Source organism: Anas platyrhynchos, chromosome 4 (assembly GCF_047663525.1).
Source record: "Anas platyrhynchos isolate ZD024472 breed Pekin duck chromosome 4, IASCAAS_PekinDuck_T2T, whole genome shotgun sequence".
Lineage (NCBI taxonomy): Eukaryota > Metazoa > Chordata > Aves > Anseriformes > Anatidae > Anas > Anas platyrhynchos.
Window position 1 is genome coordinate 79,490,040 of NC_092590.1, and position 14,813 is coordinate 79,504,852.

General features: G+C 58.1%; 1 protein-coding gene across 2 annotated transcripts in view; it reads left to right on the forward strand.

The window, feature by feature from the left end:
• Positions 1 to 14,813, forward strand: part of LOC101803899 (dedicator of cytokinesis protein 2-like) — a 65,031-nt gene that overhangs the window by 18,504 nt on the left and 31,714 nt on the right. For both annotated transcript variants that reach the window (XM_072037993.1, XM_072037994.1), the window contains exons 23-28: positions 2,521 to 2,632; positions 7,588 to 7,658; positions 7,920 to 8,026; positions 8,195 to 8,322; positions 8,780 to 8,851; positions 11,928 to 12,023. In XM_072037993.1, the coding sequence (XP_071894094.1) occupies positions 2,521 to 2,632; positions 7,588 to 7,658; positions 7,920 to 8,026; positions 8,195 to 8,322; positions 8,780 to 8,851; positions 11,928 to 12,023 (586 nt within the window). The remainder of the gene's footprint in view (positions 1 to 2,520; positions 2,633 to 7,587; positions 7,659 to 7,919; positions 8,027 to 8,194; positions 8,323 to 8,779; positions 8,852 to 11,927; positions 12,024 to 14,813) is intronic.

The window sequence follows — 14,813 nt, forward strand, 5'->3', positions numbered from 1 at the left end:
TTTGGCTGCTGCTGGGCACAAGCGAAGTTCTCTGGAAGCTGCAGATCCCAGGCTGGGTGCCCGAGGGACCTGCTCCCGCCTGGTGCTGGCTGATCCTTGCCCGTGTCCCCTCGTGCCCGCCGGCTGTGCGCATCCTGACCCCGCTGCACCAGCGCTGCCCTTCCTGGGCACCACGCTGGCTCCTCCCATGTAAACCACGTTTGTCATGCAGTTTGTTTCTAATGCACACTTGTTTCATCGCAGCCCATGCTAAGTTGCTTAGCGTGCTGGTGGCCAGGTCATTTTCCAGCCTAGCTTAATTGCCAGTGCTCAGAAGGCCTCCCGTGGTGTGCCGTGAGCTCGCGTGTGCGTCAGGGTCCAGTGCACCAGGCTGAAGGGCTGGGCCCCCCTGGGCCCCCCCTGCCAGGCTTCCCGTGAGATCCTCCAAGCAGTGGGTCAGTGGTCAGTGAGGGACCGCACTGACACACGTCTGCTGCAGCCACGCAAACCAGCAGTTGTCTCAGCTTAATCGCGATGTGTGCTCTGACTGCTTTATCATGCTCTGGTTAAGTCCTTGTGCACTTAAAAGTTCAGAAATCGGTGTTGATAATTTCTCCTACAGTTGTTAACGTAGTGTATCGTATTCATGTATGCCCTCTCTGGTGTAAGGATACAGAATTTTGTAGGCAAGAGTTTGCAGTGGGGGTGAGCTTGAAAATTTATGCCAGTTGTTTGCGGGCAGTGGCATTAAAAAAAGGGACTATGTGAAAAACCTGACAAATCTCTAATAAACGATGCTCATTGCATGATATCATTGCTGTGAGAGTAAAGCCTGTATGTGATTCTTCATTTCATTTTGCAATGAAATGCATTCTGCCTTTCATTTTGCTCATACAGGCTTCTTTAATTTTCCTGGTCTCATGTTTGGTTTTGGGCCAAGCAAAGTACCGAGGCTGCAGAATTGGGATTCTGAGAAACGTCAGAGTTACCGGGGAACCTCATATTTACGTGACTTTGTACATTCAGGGTGAGAGGGATGGAACTTCCTCGAGTTAATTTCAGTTTTAGTTTCATTTCAGTGTTAGCTGAGGGGTGTAAGCTGGCAGTTATTCAGCTAATGCTTTTTTTTTTTTTTAAAAAAAGCAAACCTAAGATGCTTCAGTCAAATTCACAGGCTTATTTCTGCTGTTAAGCCTATGATATTTTGTACATTCCCTTGGGTTCATTTACCAGAAGGGGAAGATGAATTTGAAACCAGAACAATCCAATTGCAATTTTGTGAAACAAGGAAGCAAAATTTTTACAAAACCCAGATTCGACAAAGCAGCTGGTAAGCAGGAATTAACGCTCTCATTCGTTCTGCTGCTGCACACATGGTTCTAGCAGCAGTGGGTCAGCCGTGCAGCAGGCTGGGCAGGACGCACCGCGGGCAGGTCCGTGCCCCCGTGCCAGTGTTTGCCCTCCGTGCCTGCACCGCTCACACAGCACACGGACATTCTGGGTGAAGTAGCTCAAACTTGCCCTGTTGGCCGCAGTGGGTTGTGGTGGTGGTGACCATTCTTGCAGTTTGGCATTTACCTAGCTGCTTTGTAACATTCCTGAAGGTTTTCCATTCACGTGGCCAGGATTTCCCATGTTTAGTTTATTTTTTTTAGCTTGTTCTGTGGCTGGTCGTGTGGTTCGTGTTCAGCCTGGAGGGCTCCGTTGGTTTCCAGCTGAGGCGGGAGAATACAAACCTCCTTTGAGGTGACCTGGGCAGTACAAAGTCATGTAAAAGGCTGCTTTTATACATCTGTGTGTACGTTACGTGAGGAAAGTCTCAATAATTTTCTCTAGACAGGACCTTCTGTGAAGCCGTTTTAATCGTGCTTGCAATGTCGGGCGTCCTGCAAGCAGGAGCGTCAGTACAAGTTTATCCTAACCCTACATCCCCTGTACCTGACACCTGATTTCTCCCGTTTCCTCGCTGGCTGAGTACTACAGGTTCACAGACTACTCGATGCACTTCTATACCACAGACGTACATTTTTATTTGACCAACCATTAATTTCTCCTTTTCCTTTCTTTTCCTTCTTTTCTCATGATTAGAGGGCCCATAATTTTTTGTTTTTACTGATTTCGTACTGCTCATCCTGTTTTTCTTAGCTATGCTCCTTGTTGTTGGGCAGTGGGACCTTCTCCTTATCTGCTTTACATACTCCACGCTGCTGTGCTGCACAATCACTTTTGAATATAAGGTTAGTGGAATTTTCCACTGCAAAAACACCTTCTATTGCAAAAACACGGCCCTGTTTCTCACGTTGTGTGTGTGTGTGTTATATATGTACATACATGTACATAAATCCCTATGGGTACTTGGGTATGTACGAGCGGTGCATATACAGCCCGTGGAGGAGCAGATTGCAGCCTTTAATTCTGGCTGCTTCTGGGTCCCACCGATGGCCGGGGCAGTGCTGGGACCGAGCTGGCCGCCGTGCCCGGCTGCGTGGAGCGGTGCTCCAGGAGCAGCACGGTGACCTGGGGTGACCCTGGCTGTTGCAGGCTCTACGAGGGGAAGGAGACGGCCGAGTTCCAGCGCTCGCTGCAGCGGCTCTTCCAGACCCTGAACCAGCTGATGAAGTCCCCGCTGGAAGGGCCCACGCTGCTCTCCCAGGTATGCGGGCGGGTGGGCTCCAGCTCTGGGCTTGGCTGGGGGTGTGAGGTGGGACAGACAGACAGACGGGCAGACAGACAGACGGGCAGACGGATGGACGGGCAGGTGGTGGCCCAGCTGGGCACTGGCTGTCCCGATGTGGTGCCACAGCTGGGGTGAACTGGGGTGGTGCTGCCTGTGTCATGGCTTGGTCCTGCACCTTGTTTGCCTGCAGCGTGTTCCCAGAGGGCAGGTGCTGAGCAGAAATCATGGTGAGGTTGTTTGTGCTCTGTGAGGTTAATGAGAGGGGAGGCAGACACAAAAAGATGGGGATGGGACGGGGCTGTGCTCTCGGCCACCCAGCTGGGAGGACCCGGGCCCCGGCTGCAGCACCCTCAGCCTGGCAGCTTCTCCCTTCTTTTCACAAGGGACTTCTGTTTCTGTGTTGCATTGTTGGCATTCTTAAATAAGGCCTTATAAATGAATCTAATTAAATAATAATAATAAAAAAAAAAGTAGTTTGAAGATCAATAATGACCGCGATCCTCATGAAGAAGGGGGCTGTCCCTCCTCATCCTCCTGCCCCTCAGAACACCGATCATGGTTCCAATTTCCATCTTGGTGCTGTTGCTCTAGAGACTCTCTGCTATGGTAACCTGGCTGCGATTTTACCCGGCTGCTGCAGACTCACCTGTGTGATTTCTGCATCGCTCAGCACCTCGATTCAGGCCTGAAGGAACAGTTTTTGCAAACACGTCCAGGGTGAAGGTGCCACTGTCCAGGTGCAGAGGAGAACAGCCTGCCTGTGCCTCACCACACCAAGCATCCCCCTGCATGGATCAGGAATAGCAGTGATGGTAACGGCACAAAGCCAGCCACGAGGCTCCGCCGGGCAGCAGGACCCACAGATGATGTGAGGCTGGGACCCATGGGGACAGAGATTCCCGAAGCTGAGGCTGCCGTGACTGCAGCCCCCCCAGCGCGGTGGCGCCCATGGGTGTCCGGGTGAATCCGTGCCACCAGGCAGGCAGTGGTACCGGCCTCAGCAGGACAACTTCTCTATTGCAGCACTAGGACAGTTCTGGTGTGCCTGGGGCCTTGTGGGTGTACGTAATGACCTACCTGCATTAGAAAACAGACTGAAAAATGGTATTTCATTAGGCACCGTCACACTGCTGTGGCTTCAGGGCAGGATCCTTTCGTTCAGGGGGAAGGGCTCATGGGGTGCTTCCTCCACCCAGAGTGACCTGTGAGACACTTGGGATGAGGTTCAGAAATGTGCTCATTCTGCTTCTGCTGGGTTTGCAGAATCGGGCTGTGCTTTTTTCTGGTGACGGCTGCGCTCTGCAGTAGGATCTCAGCTGCTGAGTGGGAGCATTTCCCGTGAAAGGAGCTGTGATGGTCACAGAGGGACCAGGGGAGATTCAGGCTCCTCCAGCAGATCTGCATTGTTTTCTCTAAGTGAAATGTCCCGCTCAGAAGCACCCGGTTCCTCTGTGGGCCTGCTGGAGCAGCTGGAGGTGCGAGTCCCGTGGCTCAGAGCTCCTGTCCCCCTCGCTGGCACGGTGACAGCTCCTGGGTGGTGTGAGCGCACTGCCACGGCGCTGCTGGCTGTGCAGGAGCCTGCAAGCGTCACCAGTGCTGGGGTCCTCCCGGGTCAGACAAAGTGTTTTGCTGCGTGCTGGAGTGCCCAGGTGAAATTATTCAGTCTGGAGTGCAAATGGGAAAATGGCTTTAAAAGCGAGAAACACCTTAACTTTAAACGCCTGGTGATGGGTGCGAGCTGACGAGCACGCTGGCGGATGGGAACAGATAGTGCTATGGCAACGTCAGCTCACTGCGAGCACCGATCACTGGAAGTTGGAATTATCAGGAAGGGAATCAGGAGGAAAAGATCCTTTGCCATGGTAAAAATCCCTGCATGAGCCTGCCTGGCACCCACGTCTCAGAGCGTGCAGCTGGGCTGGAGCACCCTCAGCGAGGGGCACTGGGTGCAGGGGGCAGATTCCATTTGGCATCTCCTGGGCAGAGCAGAGCAGAGCTCGGTGTCCTGGGAAGGAGAGGCGTGGGGAGCCGGGACGGGGGGCAGGAGAAGGGGCTGCACGGGGCTGTTGGAGGTGTCCCCTGAGCCAGGAAGGAGGGAGCATCTCGTGAAACAGGCAAAAGGCAGCGCCTGCCACCCCGTCCCATGGGATAAAGCCGTGGAGCTCCTTGCGGCGGTCTGTGCCTGCTCCTCGGAGCAGGCTGCTGATGCTGGAAGTCTGCACAAGTCTGGGAACAGCAGCACTGCTCTGTGGAAGAAAAAAAATCCATCCAAGATCATTTAAACATAAAGACATTTCTGACTCAAGAGGCCCTGACCAGGGGCACTGCTCTGTTTTTAGCCAGCAAGGTCCCGTCCCCTGGCCCCGAGCCCTGCCCAGCCTCGTGCTGGGAGGCTGCAGACACCTCCACCCAGCCTGGCCATCGCCCCGTGCCTGGAGCTGGAGCCCAGCTACCTGCTGGTGCATCCCGGACGTGCTCAGCAGCTGCTCTAAGGAGAGAACTTTTTGGTTTTTATTTTTATCGTTCTCTACGTGGGCTCTGCGACGTCTTGACAGACCCCTTCGTGTCGGGCTGCAGGAGCAGCTCCCAGCCCGCAGCCCCAGGTGACACCCGCGGGATCTGCCGGGGGCTGACGTCAGCGTCGCAGCTTCATCCAGCTCTGCCTACTCCTGTCGTTAAAGCTGCAATTATCTGATCAGCCCAAGGCAGGGCTGATAATAGCTTGTTAGCTGCAACACTCCTTCAAAGGCCACCTCTTTTGTGGAGAAAGCCAGTCTTTTGTTGGACTACTTCAGGCGGCGAGGTTTTGTACTATTTTGACAGCTCTGTGCTGTGGAAAGGAGATTGGGGCTCCTCTAGCTGCTGCTGAGCGCTGGGCAGGACAGGGTCCAGGGATGAACCTGCACAGCCCTTGGCCAGAAAGCAGCCGGACACCTCCAGCACCCCCAGTAAATGCTGGCACCTGGTGGCTGCCCCCAGTGTGGGAGGAGGCGGGGGGCTGCCTGTGCCCTGGGAGCCCTGCCTGGCTCCAGCAGGCTGTGGCGGCGCCTTGGGGACGCCTTGGGGACGGTGGCCCGAGGAGCTGACATGCAGCAAGCGGTGCCGTCCTGCGCTGGGAGGGGGATCAGGCACAGCTGGTGCTTGGGGGCAGGCTGGTGCCCTCCTCGGTCCTCAGCAGTGGAAGAAACGCTGCGCACTCCTGCACGACCGGGGGGGGCCACCTCGGCAGCTAACGTAAAAGCCAGGAGCAATTTCTGGAAGAAAGCCATACTGAGACATGGTTGCTGATTCTTAGGGAGTTTTGTAATGCTGGGAGGAAAAGGAATGGGAAAAATTCTGATATTATCTCATATCTCACAAGGTGAGCAAGCTGACCTTGCCAGCTGCAGACAGAATAGGCTGGCTGTGGATCCTGGCTCTGTCATGGAGAGGGTGTAATCAATACAGCATTAAAGGATGGCAGAAAAATTAATGTTAATCAGTCCAGCTTTACTTAAGCATGGAGTTTAATAAAAAAAATCAAATTTAGCTGATTTTTCTGAAGTTGTGAATGTGACTGAATAAGATAACTGACATAATATGCAAGACTAACAACTGTCTGACTTTGTAAAATATTCTTATTTAAAATTAGCATCATATAAATGTATTTAAATAACTACTTTTTAATCTTTTTTTTATATATCTTCTCGGTACAAAAGAAAAAAAGTCATTACAAATGGAGAGGCGTCCTGCTGGGATGGGCATTTCCTTGGGGTCCCAGGGACTCTGGCTCTTGTCTCAGAAGCCTCTGTTTGCAGGACAGACGGGGTGTGGGTGGCGTTCCTGGGTCACAGCTGGGATGGGAGCGGGGCCGGGGGGCTCTGGGAGCCCCAGCAGTGCCCAGCTGATGGCAAGGCCACTGTGGGGTCTGGGTAGAGGAGCAAAAGACAGTCCGTGGGTGTGTGCACCAAGAGGCACTAAACAAATGCCTGGAGAGGGGAGCAGGAGGTGATGAGGCTGCTGTGGATCGTGTGTCAGCTTTCTGCCCTCATCCGCAACAGGGGACACAGAAACACCTGAGCAGGGTTTGCAAGAGCTGCAGAAATGGCTCGGGGTGTGCTGTGTGTGATGACAATTGGTGCGATTTCAGCTGCCTAGGAGGGAGTGGCAAATCCCAGCCCTTAGCTGCAGGGACAGCAATGCTGGAGCTGCTGGACTTGTCGCCCGCCGAGGATCCAGCTCCGTCGGCAGCCCCTCTGCATGACTCAAAACTGTCGGATCCCAGCTGGGGCACCCCTTAGGCTTGAGGGTCACAGCTCTGGTGCCAGCGTAGTCCAGGGAAGCCTGCAGGACCAGGCACCCCAGCAGAGTTAGAGAGGAGCAGAACTCGGCAAGTTCTTTATGCTATTAACCACGATGCAAACATAATGAGGTAGATTTTAATGCAGACTGATTTGTGGCCCACGTGCTTGCTTTTCTAAAAAAATCCAGCCGTATGCCCCCAGCCCTTGGAGTCCCATGGGAGCACAGGGCAGGGTGGGCTCCGGGCAGCCCCCTGCCCCTCCGGCAGCCCCCCTGTGGCTGCAGTGGCCGTGAGCAGTGCGGGGAGGCTCCACAGGCAGCCCCAGCCAGCGGCCGTGTGCCTGGTGCGGTTGGATTTTCTATGGCTCCACAGCACAGGCTGGAAACAATCATTTACAAGACACACGTGTTATCTCTGCGATTTCAGGTGCTTTGCTCGGTGTGGGTGGCGTAGCAGGAGAAAACTGCTGCCAGCAGGACGCCCCTTCCCGAGGGGGTGACCGTGGGGGGCTGGCAGCAGGGGCTGGGGAGCCAGGGTGGGTGGGAGAGGTGGGGAGGGACGGGGTCAGCGCCCTGCCTGCGTGCTGGCTGTCTGTCCGTCCATCATCCGCATGGGCACGCCGCGGCAGTCAGCACTCGTCTCTCTGCAGGGAGCAGCCCTGAAGTACTTGCCTTCCATCCTGGAGGACGTGTTTGGGATCTTTGACTCCTCCATGCTGGGGTAGGTGTCCCCAGCCCTCTGCCTCCGCTCTGCCCGCAGGATGCCCCCAGCACCGGGCGGGGGGCTCTGCCTCCTTAACCCCTTCCCTGTGCAGATGCAGGGGAGCGTTCGCTCACTTTTTGTGGGGCTCAGCTGGCACCTGGCTCCCCCAGTGGTTTTGTCCTAGGGAAGGGGGCTGTGGGTGCTTGGGGCTGCAGATGCCCCCTGTTCCCACAAGCCTGGTGTTTTGGTGCTTGTTAAATCCTCTTGTCTGGCTCGCAGGGTCTTGCTGCGGGACTTCATCGGAAACCTGCTCCCCCAGCGCCTGCTGAAGCAGAAGCTGCAGTCCCTGACCAACATCATCAACACCAAGGTCTTCCAGTCCTACGGTGAGAGCAGCACACGGTGCTCGCTGCATGGCCCGGCCCGGCGCTGCCAGGGCTGGTCGGATGGGGCCATGTCCCCACCACAGGCGTCCCCCCCTTTGCCCCGATATTTTGGCAGCCTGGGGGCTGGGGTGCGCACACCGCCAGCCCTGCGCCCCCTCCTTCCCACAGAGTGCCGGGAGCTGCTTCTGCACACAGCGGTGCCGATCCTCCAGGAGCTGATCGAGAAGGGAGAGGAGGAAGACGCCTGCATCGAGCTGCTCAGCAACATCCTGGAGGTGCTCTACAAGGCCCAGAAGGTAAAGCCTGGCTTCTCTGCCGGGCCCTCTTCCCCTTCCAGGATTCACCTTGGAAAGCACCTGGTGGAACACATCGGAGTAGGGCTGAGCACAAACTGCTGCCCTTGGCTTGGTGGGGCTGATCCAGGCCCATCCTAAGTGGAATGGGGTTGCTGTGGCCCACCAGTCATGGCAGGAACCTGCCCGGGCTGGTGCTAAAACCACCAACGGGCAGCCTGAGTTGGCCTAGGGCTGCCCTGAACCCCCTGTGAGTGTTCCCCCTGCCTGCAGGGCAGTGCCGGCACTCTGCCCAAAGCCCCACAAGGGAGCAGCGTCCCTTTTCTGGCCAGCAGACAATGTGGTGCTGTTCCAAAAATCTGTGAGAAGGAACAGTGACACCGACATCCCTGGGGTGGCCCCAGGTGGGGAGGTGCTGTCCTTGCTGGGCTTCGCCCTGACGCCAGGCTCTGTCTTGCAGAGAGCGGAGGAGCAGCAGGCGCGGGGCAGCGCGGGTGCGGAGTGGCACCGGGACCGTGGGGACTCGGAGCTGGTGAGTGCCTCTCCTGGGGACCAGGCTTCTCCGCCTCCCACCCCAGCCACAGACCCGGTGCTGGTGCCGGGGGTCACAGCGTGGGGCTGGGGTGCTGCAGGGATGGAGACGCCTCCCTGGAGCCGTGGGTGATGGGGCTGGGTGACTCCAGGCTGTGCTGCGAGCCCTAGCTGAGGGCTGGGATGAGGATGTCTGTGCCATCACTGCCGCTGCCTTCCAGGCTGGTTGCCCGGGGCCGCTTGCTGTCTGCACCCAGCGCCTGCATTTTCCCTCTCAGTCCTCCCTGGGCATCTCCGCTGGGCACCTAAAGCCCTAGAGGAGCAAAGTTCTGTGCGGGGCCAGGAGCAGACTCCTGGGATGGCACGAGCGAGGGCAAGCTGTGTGTGGGTCATGGGCCAGGTTCTCACCCAGAGCCCCCACGGTGCCCCCCTGCTGCACAGGTGGAAGGCACGGACACACACACACGTCCCGGGGCACAGCGAGAGCTGCACAGGGGGGCTGGGAGGCACCACTGCCTCCGGCCTCAGAGCTGGCTTTGTTCAGTCCAGGCTGTAACCAAACGGCTTCTGGCTCTGGGCTTTGAGCTTTTCCTGCCTATAGAAAGCCAGCAGTGCACTTTATAACTTAGAGGTGCGAGCTGGGGAGTGCACGGACACCTGGCTGGCGCTGTAACTCATTTTCCCTGCGCTCAGTGGTCCCGTGCCAGCTCTCACACAGCAGAGGCATGTCAGTGCCACGCTGAAGTGCTCGCTGTCAGCATCTGCCATGGGACTGGTGGTGCTGGGAGCGTGCCTTGGGCTCTGCGGAGCTGAACCCTCCATCCGCACCCGCTGCTGGCCGTGCTCACACCGCGGCGTTCCCTGCGCACACACAGCCACCTGCTGACAGCTCTCCTTGACAGCGGCTCTGGCTCAGGATAGCCGAGCTTTAGGCTTGTGCAGATTTTCTCCCGTATGGACTCTGGATGCTGGAGGCGTGCCCCCCCCCCCAGGGATCAGCCCAGCTGCCGCCCAGGCTGAGGCACCTGGTGCTCAGACGTGCTGTGCCTCGGTCACTGCACCCCTCCGACACGCGCCCTCCACCACTGCCCCTCCGGACAAGCCCCCATCGGAGCAGGCGAGGTCCCTGGCAGCGGTGGGTGCAGGTTGTTCCTGCAGCACCTCGGCACAGCACAGACCCGTGCTGCAGCTCAGCAGGGCGCTTCCTCCAGCTGCTGTTCTGCCTCTGTGGCAGCAGGACCCATTGTGCTGGGGTGTGACGGCGTTTTGCTGGCTTTATGGAAGTTCGTTGCAATTTGTCCCAGATATCAGTAACCAGGAGTTTTTACTCCTGTGCATAGTGCACTGGATAAAGAGGTTAGGGACAGAGGCTGGCAAGGAATGTGGTTTAGGTCAGAGCTGAAGGTGGGAGCCGTGGCAGGCTGCGGACTGCGGGCCTGACGCAGCTGGGGCGAGACTTGGGCTGGGCGGAGGTGAGGGGCCCGTGGCTGCCCGCAGGCTGTGCCCTGCGTGGGGACGGGCACCCTTCCTGGCACGGGCTATGGCTGGGAGGTGCAGGAAGAAATTTGTGTGCCGAGGATGCCAAATGCTCCCTGAGGGGTTGCCGAAGGAACGGGGACTTCCCTTCGCACATGGGATCCGCTGTACAAAGAGGGTGTTGGATTTCTGCGCTCTGGGGTCTCGGCGCACAGCACCCTGGTGGAGCAGAGGGGATTTGTGGCTGCTGAGCAGAGCAGCACGGGAGGAGAGGGCAGAGCCATCTGACACAGGAGAGCAGCCGTTTGCAGCCTTGGCTGAAGGTGCCTCTGGTTCTGCCTTTCCCCAGCTGCTCTGTGCTCCGTTGTTGCTTTCTGGGAGCCTCAGACCTCAGAGCTGTTGGCACGGGGGCTGGATCAGACGTGTGCTGCCGTGCCCTGGGTGGGTGAGGTGGCTGTGTCAGCTCAGCTGGGGAGGCACACGAGGCCACGTTGTGCTCCACAGCGGGGCTCGGGGTCTCGGCACATGCAGGCTGGCAGTCCCGGTGCCGGCCCCCACAGGAGGAGGTTGCTCAAGCGGTAGGTGCTGTGCTGGCATCGACAAGATTTTTTATTTCGGAGGTGTTAGGGCTTCACCAGTGCTGTCTGAGCTGCAGAGGTGCCTCCTGTCCTGCAGGGGGAAATTGCTCTGGGTCTTGTGAAAAGGGAGGGATGCCGGGGTGTCCCTTACACCTCTGGCACAGAGCCACCTTTGCCCTGCTCAGACTGTCGCTGCTGCTGTTACCATCCGTCCCCAGGTGTCTCCTCGCAGGACACCCTCTCTTACACATCCTGACCTGGCTCCCAAGAGCTGGAGCTGCTCTGGCATCACCGCAGAGCCCTGCTGAGACAACCTGGGGTGGCTTCTTCCTTGTGCCTGCCTGCAGAGAAACTTGGTTTTCAACCCTGCAAAACTTCTGCAGGAATCCTGGAGACGGCGGAGCTGGAGGGTTAACAGCGTTCCAGCTGCTCCGAGCTCTTTGTGTGAGCTGGGAATGTTTCTTCTATTATGGACAAATGAAGGGGGAGGCTGGAGCCTCCTCCTAGTACCGTCTGTACTAGCACAGCTGGCGTCTTGTGTGGGGAGCAGCGTTGCGCAGCCTCTGCTCAGGGCGGCGTTGCTGTTGGCCAGGAGGATGCGGTGAAGCAGCAACCTGCACCTGGGCTGCAGGGGAGGGCTGCGGGGGGGTCTGGGGCTGCTCCAGCGGGAGCAGGGGCTCCAGGGTGCAGCTTCTCCTCCACCAGCACCGATTGCCTGTTGCTGCCAGGGGCTGGGGCACTGTGTGGAGCACTCAGGGGGTGCTGAGGAAACCCATGCTGGCAGCCCCAGCTCCCATAGCCACTGCCAGCAATTAATGAGGAGCATTCTGCAGAAACGAGGAGCATTTTGCAGCCTCCTTGCCCGCTGTTTTCATGAGCTGCAGTGCCGGTGATGCCAGCCCCCAGGAGGCCGAACCCTTCCCAGCCTGGCTTGGTGCTGCCTGGGGAGATGCCCACCAGCGGTGCGCATCGCCTGCCCCCCCGGCAGCACCTGCCGTGGCCGTGACACCTCTTGCCTTTCAGGTGAAGGTGAAGAAGCATGTCCAGCTGGTCCTGGAGCGGCTGCTGCACACCGTCAACCGGAGGGTGATCGTCCTGGAGCGGGAGAACAGCCTGAGGGTGAGTACCTCCGCTCTGCCGGGCAGCGGCACCGCGCCGCGTCCCCTGCTGGCTCTGGGGATGGAGCAGTGTGGGGCTGCGCTGCCGTGGGCACGTGGGAACAGGCAGCAAGTGGTGTTCTTCAGCTGGTGCTGCGGTCTCTGGCAGCAGCTGGCCGGGGATGGATTTATGGGTATTTAACACTGCAGGATGCATGAGAAAGCCCAAATGGGGAGGGAGGAAATGTGCCAGAAGCGGGTTCTGGAGTAGAGGGTGTGCTGGGAGGAGCAGGCTGGGTGTTTGTGATGCAGAAAGGACATTTTGGAAGCAGATGAAGGTTTGGGCAGTATTCTCTGGAAAACAAGTGACAGACCCAGCGACCCTTCACACTTTTACATGCCGGGAGCACATGGGAGGAACGTGCTGGGACACCCACCTTGCGCTGAAGGGTTGGCAGCTCACAGTGCTGCTCGGCTGAGGCTTCCTGCGGAGCAGCTGCACTGGGTGCAATGATTTAGTCATGAAGGGGGGAAGCACAGCCCAGCACAGCCCTGGCCTGTGTGGGCTTACACGTGTGCTATAGAAGCATGAAGGCAAACCCAGCATGCTTGACCAGGCTGTGCGGAGCAGGCCAGGCACACAGCTCTGGGTAGCGAGGGGGTGAGCATCTGGGACTGGCTGTGTTTTGGGGGTGGAGCAGTGGAGAAGAGCTATACGTGCTGTGCCATGCTGTGCTGTGCCGCGCTGCACTGTCACACCATGCCACACTGCACCGTGCTGCACCACGTCACACCGTGCTGTACCGTCACACTGTGCTGCACCACGTCACACCGTGCTGTACCACGTCACACCGTGCTGTACCGTCACACCGTGCTGCACCATGCCACACTGCGCCGTGCTGCACCGTGTCCCACCGTGCTATACCATCACACCGTGCTGTACCACGTCACACCATGCTGTACCATGTCACACCGTGCTGCACCGTGTCCCACTGTGCTGTACCATCACACCATGCTGCACTGTCACACCGTGCTGCACCATGCCACACTGCGCCGTGCTGCACCGTGTCCCACTGTGCTGTACCGTCCCACCGTGCTGTACCTTATCACACCGTGCTGTACCACATCACACCGTGCTGTACCGTCACACCGTGCTGTACCGTGTCACACCATGCTGTGCAGTGCACCATGCCCAGGGAGGTGTGAGCACCCTGAGTTGCAGCTCAGCCCTTTGCTTAAGGAATCCTGCTGGGATATTCCTGTAGCTCTGCTGTCCCATCCTTGGCTCTCATTCATGAAAACCTAATGCACGCGAGGCGATGCAGCCAGCAGGCAGGACGGGAGCTTTTTTCTTGCTGGCCCTGCCCCTGCTGCCCCGTGGCTGCCCAGTCCCCGGGCTGTTCCCTGACAGCAGCTTTGCTGTCCCCGAACGGCTCCACTTGACAAGGTGCTGCCCCAAATATTCGCCTGGCTGCAAGCAGCCTGCGGACAGGCCGTGCTGCCAGGCCAGGCTGTGCCCCTGGGGCTGTGCCAGCCGGGCAGGGTCAGCTCCTGCTGCTTGTGATTCAGGTGTGATTCAGGCAGGAGATGCTTGCAGGGCTGGGTTTGGTATCATCTTGCGTTTAGCTTTTGTTCTCAGGCTGCATGATTCAGTGCTAGAGGAAGCAAGAGCAAAAAAAAAGAGCTATTTGAAGCTACCTACCAGGGCTGTGACAGAGATAATGAGGAACGCCGGGTGTTGAAGCATGGCCTGATGTTCAAGGCGAAGAGAAGGAGAGCAAGCCTTTGGCTGATCCTCACTTTCTCTGCTTGCTCCTCTTCCCATGTGCTGGCCCTGCTGATCTGCAGAAATGCTGTCTAGCAGTTTTCCCACTTTAGTTTATCATTTTCACGGTGTTGCTGCAGTCTTGGGCCTCACCCTTGTGTGTGGGCCCCCAGTCCAGGCTGCTCCCAGCAGCTGTGCCTGCAGAAAGCTTTGGGGGGGACGAGGGACACCCATGCCTGTGCCAAAGGCCCCCACAGCCCCGTCCTGCTGCTGCTGGGAATCAGAAGAGGACCTGGAAAAAGGCATTCCCCGTGTTCTCTGTCCCAGCAACTCAGGCACTGAAAGGTGCCTGATCTCTCCTGCCAGGTCTTTATGGCTCAGCCCCATCCCGGGGGGCTCGCAGGCACCCTACAATCTCCTGAGCCGCCGAGGCTGGGGCGCTCAGCACCTCCCACGGCCGGGCCCCATGGCACTGTGGGGTCCCCTCGGCACCCCGGGGCCGTGGCCACACGAGTGCCATCGACACAGGCACGGGCTTTAAGGCAACACCAGCTCCTGTGCTGGGTGCGTGCAGGTGGGGCACCCTTGGGTGCCAGCTGGGGATGCCCTGGTCAGACTTCCCCATCCTCCCTCCCGCTTGCAGGGGCTCCATGACCGAACGTGGGGGTGCCAGAGGCTGCCCTGCCCCGGCCAGGCACTGTCCTCTGACTGTGGGCTCAGTCCCCCAGCAGGATGGCAGAAGCTGAGGCCCGGCTGTGAGCCCCCAGTTCTGCGTCCCAATGGTGTGCCTGGCCCTGGGCTCCGTGCAGCGCTCACCCCTGAGAATCTGCGACTCGCAGGGGTCTCCAGAGCATGGCAGTGGCGGGGGGGCTGTGGGGAGCATCAGGGAGCATTCACTGCACCGTGCTCAGCATACGCTCACCACCCGCCGCCGCCAGCCGCTTTCATCCAGGACCCTCATTAAACTGACGCTGAGTTTCTCCTCTCGTGGGCAGCCTTGCAGAGGCTGGAAGATTTGAGCTGCTCATTTCTGCCTGCCTGTAATTA